At 54.1% G+C, this 7,293-nt stretch overlaps 1 protein-coding gene across 2 annotated transcripts; it reads left to right on the top strand.

Moving 5' to 3' along the window:
* The first annotated feature begins 598 nt into the window (after positions 1–598).
* Positions 599–6,871, top strand: CFAP20 (cilia and flagella associated protein 20). Of its 2 annotated transcripts, none has more exons than XR_014947462.1 (6): positions 599–707; positions 3,430–3,509; positions 4,332–4,443; positions 4,536–5,205; positions 5,326–5,764; positions 6,404–6,871. XR_014947462.1 is itself a non-coding variant. In XM_015873814.2 (6 exons), the coding sequence occupies exons 1-6, from the start codon at positions 624–626 to the stop codon at positions 6,407–6,409; spliced, it is 582 nt and encodes a 193-aa protein (XP_015729300.1). In that variant the 5' UTR covers positions 599–623; the 3' UTR covers positions 6,410–6,871. The 2 variants fall into 2 exon arrangements, 1 of the variants encoding a protein (XP_015729300.1); XM_015873814.2 differs by having other exon boundaries at positions 4,536–4,724; positions 5,654–5,764.
* Positions 6,872–7,293: the final 422 nt, after the last annotated feature.

Raw genomic sequence — 7,293 nt, 5'->3', positions numbered from 1 at the left:
ATTCAGTGAGGAGGGAGCTGTGGGCAGGAGGACTGGCCGTGCTGCAGGATGCAGGCAGTGAGAGCCCGTCAGGATGGGCTTAATGAGGAGAGCAGGAGGAGCTATTGTACAGTCACCGGGAGCAAAGGAAAAGGGGCTGTTTGCCACCATTAGGGACACTGCTCCTTACAGCCCTGAAGGTGGCAGGCTGGGTGCTATGGCTGGGTGCTATGGCTGGGTGCTATGGGTGCTATGCCTGGGTGCTGTTGCTGGGTGCTATGGCTGGGTGCTGTTGCTGGTACCTGCTGCTCCCAGCACATGGGCCTTGCTCTTGTCCCTTTCATCACTCCCTTCTCTTCCTCCTCCAGCCTTCATTTCCAAGCCAGCACTGAGGCTGGCTGTTAACCCGAGCTCTGCAGTACTGAAGCTCCTATTCAGTCCCATTCCCGTTCACCTTCACTCTCCACCCCGTTCCCACCCCGCGCTGTTTCCCCTCCTCCTCCATTCAATTAGTCCCTGCTGACGGTTCCGCGGTTCCCGGAAGTTCCCGGCGGTGGCGGAGCGATCCGCGCTGCTCTCCGTGTGCTGCCGCTCCCGCCGTATCCTTCCGCCACCTGCCGCGTCGGCGGCGCGGTGCATCCGCCATGTTCAAGAACACGTTCCAGAGCGGGTTCCTCTCGGTGCTGTACAGCATCGGCAGCAAACCGCTGCAGATCTGGGACAAGAAGGTGCGCGAAGGGACGGAGCGGGGCGGGCGGAACGGCACCGGGTCGGGCGGCGAGCAGCGCTGTGTGTGTGTGGGCCGCTACCGCAGCGCGGGGCGGAGCGGCTCCGTGTGGAGCATCGCGGATGGTGGGGGTCGGTCCGGCCCCACACGGCGCCGTGTCCCGATACGAGACACAGGGATGTGTGTGTGGGGAGCTGGGCTGTGCTCGGGGCCTGGATCGGGGCCTTGGGGGCGTCCGGTAACGGCCCGCACGGCGACCTGCAGCAGCCGGGGGCGATGTGTGCCCCGACATGGACCGGTTCTGATCGCATCCTGCAGGTGGTTGTTCGGATCCCATATCCATATCCCATATGGGATAGCGCTGTGCACCCCATAGCGCTGTGCACCCCATAGCGCTGTGCACCCCATAGCCCCGTGCACCCCATAGCCCCGTGCACCCCATAGCCCCGTGCACCCCATAGCCCCGTGCACCCCATAGCGCTGTGCACCCCATAGCCCCGTGCACCCCATAGCCCCGTGCACCCCATAGCGCTGTGCACCCCATAGCGCTGTGCACCCCATAGCGCTGTGCACCCCATAGCGCTGTGCACCCCTTAGCCCTGTGCACCCCATAGCGCTGTGCAGCCCCAGTCCTGCTGTGAGCACTGGTGCCAGCCGTGTTCCTCCGGCCCTTGCTGCTCGCACCCATTCAGCCGTGCTCCTCCAGAGGTCGGCCTCACACCGTGCCGTCCTGCCTCGCTTTCCTCTGGGTTTTGTTATGTCGGAGCGTTGCCAGCAGCAACCACAGCCTTAAGGAATAACGGCTGTTATAACTCCCTGTGAAGCTGCCTCTCCTTCGGGGCTTCGGGGCACACAACTGCAAAATGAGCTTTTCCAGTTCATCCTTAGACAGCATAAGGTTTCCTGCTTGATTCAGAGGGCATTAGAAGGAATTCTCTTTACTGGGAAGGTTGCTACCCTGTCTTACAGCTCCAGAAATCCGCCTGCTTAGGCTTAAGCCTCGAGCTGCTGTCACACTTGCAGTGTCTCACAGGAGCTGGTGCTGAGCACTGTGCAGTGTGTGCTGTCTGCAGCTGGGTGCAGCTCATGGAGCTCATGCTGTGCTGGGCAGGGCTGGGAGGGGAAGGGCCCCTTCCTGCCTGCGTTTCTGCCAACCAGTTTATTTTCTGATGCCTTTCATCCTGGTAGTGCTGAAGAAGACAGGTTGCTTCTAATCTAGGGAAGGAAAGCCTTCCAGGTCAGCTGGTCACAGATAGAAGATGCTGAGTGATCTCAGCTAAGCCGCCTGCTTTGGCCTCTCTGGAGGGGCCACACCTGGGCTTCTCTCTGTGTACAGCTGTAATCTCATGGTGAGTGTTGCTATGGAGGTTTGGTTACTGCTGCTGTCACCTGCCGCAGGGTGGTTTCCCAGTGTTAAGTCACTGCCCTGCCCCTCTGGGCTCCTGGCTTTCATTTCCTTTATGCCAGCTGCTGCTTCATTAGATGCACATGGAGGCTCTGCTGGGCTGATGATTTAGAAGGGAAAAAAAAAGGTCACTGGGGAAAAACCAAAAGCCACGTGATGCAGAGCTTATGTGACTGGTTTTTCCCCATCAGAGCTGCATTTAATACAAAGGAGGGATGTGGCTGTCTCATAAGGATCCCCCATTAAGCTGAGTTTAATGCTTTCTGGAAGCAGCAGAGCTAGGGACAGGCTGGCAGGGCAGGCTGAGGCCAACACTTCCCAGCAGGGGTTGGGTGATGCAGGCTGGGGTTTGATGCAGAGATGGGGCAGAGTGCTGGGCTGCTGGCAGGGCTCCTCTTCCTTCCTGCAGAGCCCTGCAGTGTTACCTAGGGCAGGTCCCTGTGGAGATGTGAACCTTGAAGATGAGCTGCTATATTTGTCAATCATTTTGTAGTTCCTGATCGGAACCATCCCTTCAGGAGCTTAATGTATCTTGGATATTAGCAGCAGTGAGAGGTGCTGAGGAAATGAATGTATGAAATCGGAAGGAGCGTTGCAATTTGCTGATTTAGCATTGGAGAAGAGCAGGAGGCTTAATTAGCAAAAGTGCCTTTTAAATGGAGATAAATATGATGGGATGTGAGCTGCATCATTAAAGACATCGATCCTCAGAGCCTGGGATTCAGCCATGATTGCTGGTGGAGGAAGCTGAGTTTGTGTTGGCTGCTGGTTGCTGTGTGGCCTCCCAAGCAATGGGAGGCTGCGCCCTTTAGCAAAGCAGACCTGGACTTTGAGCCTGTGTGCTCTGCAGTGGAAGTGTCTGAACCAGGCTCCCACCTGGTCCTGCTCTGCCACAGAGGCAGTCAGCTGTGCCCAGCCATATTGCCCAGTGCCCTTTGGTAGCTGCCTGGTGGCCTCCTTCACTCACATGTCTGTTGCTCATACTTGGTTGTAGCTCTTATCGCACTCTGGATTGCTCTTGCTCTGAGCAATCTGTTTGTTTATTTGGGCGCCTTACATGAAGCTTGAGTCACCCCTGTTCTCTGGAGAGTGTTTGGATAAATCAAAGTCTGTGCAGCGTGCTTGGCCACGGACACTTGCTTGGAGTCTTGGCACTCTGGGGTGAGGATTAAAGTCTTGGAAGCAGGGAAGTCCAGAGCTATAGCAGCCAAGTGAAAGGAGATGATCCTCTAAGGGTCTTTTTCCCCTTGTTCATGGAGCTGAGGGCATCTCTTGTTTCTCTCTCTAACGGCTGTGCTGTCTGCCCGCTTTCCTCCAGGTGCGCAATGGTCACATCAAGCGGATCACCGATAATGACATCCAGTCACTGGTGCTGGAGATTGAAGGAACAAATGTCAGGTAGGAGGAAGGTGGCTTCGGCCCTTGGCGTGTCCTGAGGGCTTGTCCTGGAGCTGAGTGTAGAAGGTGCAACTGTGGGCTGCTGAGGAAACAGCCCTCTGCCTTCTGCATCTTTCATATCTTAGGCCTGCTCTGCTGCTCTGCCCACGTGACAGCTATTCTGACCACAGACAGGCGGGCGAGAGAGAGATTTATGACGGGGATTGCTTATGGTGCTTCACTTAATCAGGTTGTCCCCATCAGCTGGAGGAGGAGACATGGGCTTCTCTGGCTGCAGGCTCGGCATCCCCACAGCCACACTGCTGCGGTGTGGTTTGGAGCAGGGTGCTCCTTATAAGGGCAGTGGAGTCTCCTCTCCTGCAGTCAGGCTGTGCCAGCACTGCTCTTCCTCCCAAGATGTGTTGATACAGAACTTGCCAGACATGACGTGTGCTTTTAGGGCTCATGACCTTTGTCTTCCCAGCCATATACAGCATGCAGGCCTTCTGCCGTGCTCTGGAGGACTCTACCTGTTCAGTTAAAGAGGTTGTGTTAAGAGACATAGCCTCGAAACAGAATTCAGGGAGGTGTTTCATGCCCTGTGTGGGGAGAAGTGGAATTTGAAATGCCTTCTTTGGGCCTTTCAGCTTGTTCTTTCTGCAGCTTTGTCTGAAGCTCTCCCTCCTGATGCAGGAAGCCCTGCTGGTTGCTGAGATCTTATGATCACAGCTACCTCTTCCTGCCTGTCCTCCAGAACTGCATTAGATCAAGTGAAAGGCTTGGGACTTGGACTGTGTGCTTTGTGCCATGAGAGATCCTAAAGCATCTTTCTGTCTTTCTCAGTACCACATACATCACGTGCCCTGCTGACCCAAAGAAGACCCTGGGCATCAAGCTGCCTTTCCTAGTGATGATCATCAAGAACCTGAAGAAGTATTTCACTTTCGAAGTGCAGGTGAGGAGGGCAGGGTCCAGAGACCAGTGAGGAGGGCGTGAGGGGGTCTGCACCCCGACATGGGGCTCAGCAGCCTGCCTTCCTTGCCCCAGGTGCTCGATGACAAGAACGTACGCCGGCGCTTTCGGGCGAGTAACTACCAGAGCACAACAAGAGTGAAGCCCTTCATCTGCACCATGCCCATGCGGCTGGATGATGGCTGGAACCAAATCCAGTTCAACCTCTCAGACTTCACGCGCAGGGCTTACGGGACAAATTACATTGAGACATTGAGAGTTCAGGTAAGAAGCAGTCACGTCCTGCAAGTGAAAACCAACGTGGCAGCTTTCTGCTGGTTGGAACAGCCTTGATGAAAAGTAGGAATCCAAGCTGGGCCCCATTCGGTTCCTTTGCAGTGCCTTTTCCTGCTGAGGATGCATAGCTTGGTTCCTATGCTGGCGATTCACATTTTCTGTGTTGAGTGGCATGTGTTATTTTGAGTGTGCCTGTTCCTTAGTGTGACTGCTGCCGTGCCTCGTGGGGTTGCCCTCAGATCAGCAAACTGCTGACCTAGGAAATGTCAGGCTTCTCATGTACCCACGAGGGGATAGGAGTGAATCCTTCAGCTGGTAGCAGAGGCAGAGCAGCCTGGACAGTTCCCAACCTCAGGAAGTCCTAGAGAGGGAGTGCTTCAAGTGCAGCATTAGTCCTCCTAATGCTGATACCAGTGGAGGAGTGGAGATGGGTTCACAGCCAAGAACACTCTGCTACCAAGCAGCTAAGGTGGGTCTCTGCTTTGTGGAGATGGCAGAGTTTGGCCATGCTTCCTGAGACAGCCCGTGTCAATGGAGAGAGCAGACAAGAAAGCAGAGGGCTGGTGTTTTTTCCCTGATGTCCCATTAGATTCAGAGTGTTCATAAGGTCTCCTGGAAAGACTCAGTCCAAAACTCTTCTAATGGGGCAGCCAGAATGTCTCCTTCCTTGCAAAACAAACAAGGGCGTTTGCTGACTGGTAATAGTTTGTTGGAGAATAGCTGGTGTGCTGTGGCACCTTGCCCCAAACCTGCAATAGGTGGTGCTGGGGCAGGAGGGAGACTACCCAGCAGCAGTGATCGGGCTGGAAGGATTCGTGCAGGCTGCTGAGCTGGAGAATCCAAACTGCTGCACAGTGACAAAGCTGGATGTGGGGACAGCAAGTGGAAAAAGGAGCTGACTGTGTTGTGACTCACAGATCCACGCCAACTGTCGCATCCGACGGGTGTACTTCTCTGACCGGCTGTACTCTGAGGATGAGCTCCCAGCCGAGTTCAAGCTGTACCTGCCTGTCCAGAACAAGGCCAAGGTGAGCCAGCTGTGGGGAAGGAGGGCGGGAGCAGCAGTGGGGCCAGGCAAGCATGTCTCCTTTCCTTGCTGCCTTTACAATGCAGAGTCTCGTCTGGCAGTGGAGTTCTCTCTGGCGTTGGCCTGCAGCCAGGGAGCACCCTCTCTATTTGCAGGATGAGCAGTCTGTCTGGTGGCTCGCTGAGTGGCTTTCCTGCCAAAGCACATGGAAGTTGCCATTCCCACTTAGGAGAATGGCAGGGATAGCTGCGCAGCTTTGTGCTGGAGGGTGCTGGGCAGAGCAGCAGCTCCCTAGCATCTCCTGGGAGCTGTTGCCCATGACTCAGCACTGTGACTTTGCTGTTCACAGCTACCTGCACCTTCTTCATCAGGGCCAGGCTTTCCCAGTGCAGATACTTGTTTTAGTGTAGACTATTTCTGAATAGAATTTCAAGGATCTGAGGGGGGAGGTGCCAATCTTAGTGGGAGGCAGTGTTAACAAGGGCATGTCTCTGAGGAATCCATCACAGCCTTCTGGGATGAAGTGGCCTCACAGAGGTGTTCAGGGAACCCTCAGTGCCTTCCCAGTACGGTCTTCTAGGTGCCACCTGAATGCTGTGTGTGTAGTAAGTGTCTCCCTTCTTCTCCCTGCTCTGTCCAGCAATAACACTACATTGAGAAGAGGCACAAGAAATGTTTGGGGTCGACAGAAGAAGCTGAAAGAGAAAGCCGTGCTGAGACCCAAGTTTTCTGTCAGCTCACCTTGCCTAGGGTAACTTTGATTCATCTGGTTTCCCTCTTCTGGATAGGACACGGTTAACCACATAGCAGGTCTGGGACTGTGCTGTTGGTGTGCGAGTCCTACAGAATCAAAGTTTTCCTACTAACTGTTCCTAAAGTGCTGAGCCTAAACACTGCAGGTGGCACGGTACCTGATCTCTTGTTGCTCAAAGCGGCCACTGCCCCTCTGAAGGGAGGATTCGGCAGGGATTACAGAGCTAAGCGTGCCCTCTTGAAGATACCAGTTTTATCTTCCTTTCCTCGTTTTCCATCTCTTATTTTATATACACTCTAAATATGGATGTAATACTCCTTCTTGGAAAGTTATTAAACATTTGACTGTTTGTAAGTCTGCTCCTGTCGTTTTACTCCTTTGTTGGGTCCTTCAGCTCGTATGAGGAAGTGCTGAGGAGTTTCCATAGCCCAGATGTTAAGATTTGCTTCTGAATTTGACTTTGGCAGCTTTGCTTTATAAGGGTCTGCGTGGCTGTGGACAACAGTGATGTGGAGAGAGGAGAAGCAGTAGGGTTTCGGTAGAGGAGACAGGATCTGTCTGCTGTGGCTTATTCCAATTCGTGAGCTGGTGTTAATTGACCTGTGACAAAACCCATGCTGTTCTCTTCTGGTACACGGAAATGGGTTTTTCTTTCCCTGCCTACTTGAAGCCATTTTCCCAGCAGTGATAAATTGGTCTTACCTGCCTGTTAAACTGGCACAGTTCTGATAGCTGTGTATTTAAACAACTCCTGCTCTCAGCCAGGCCCCGAGCAG

The sequence above is a fragment of the Coturnix japonica genome, chromosome 6 (genome assembly GCF_054131305.1).
Source record: "Coturnix japonica strain WE chromosome 6, WE-NBRP24, whole genome shotgun sequence".
Classification (NCBI taxonomy): domain Eukaryota; kingdom Metazoa; phylum Chordata; class Aves; order Galliformes; family Phasianidae; genus Coturnix; species Coturnix japonica.
This window is presented reverse-complemented; position numbering and strand designations above follow the sequence as displayed.

Coding starts and splice junctions, on each gene's coding strand:
- CFAP20 (XM_015873814.2), top strand. CDS start 624: ATGTTCAAGAACACGTTCCAGAGCGGGTTCCTCTCGGTGCTGTACAGC. Junction 708..3,429: donor TGCAGATCTGGGACAAGAAG/GTGCGCGAAGGG, acceptor GCTTTCCTCCAG/GTGCGCAATGGTCACATCAA. Junction 4,725..5,653: donor TTGAGACATTGAGAGTTCAG/GTAAGAAGCAGT, acceptor TGTGACTCACAG/ATCCACGCCAACTGTCGCAT.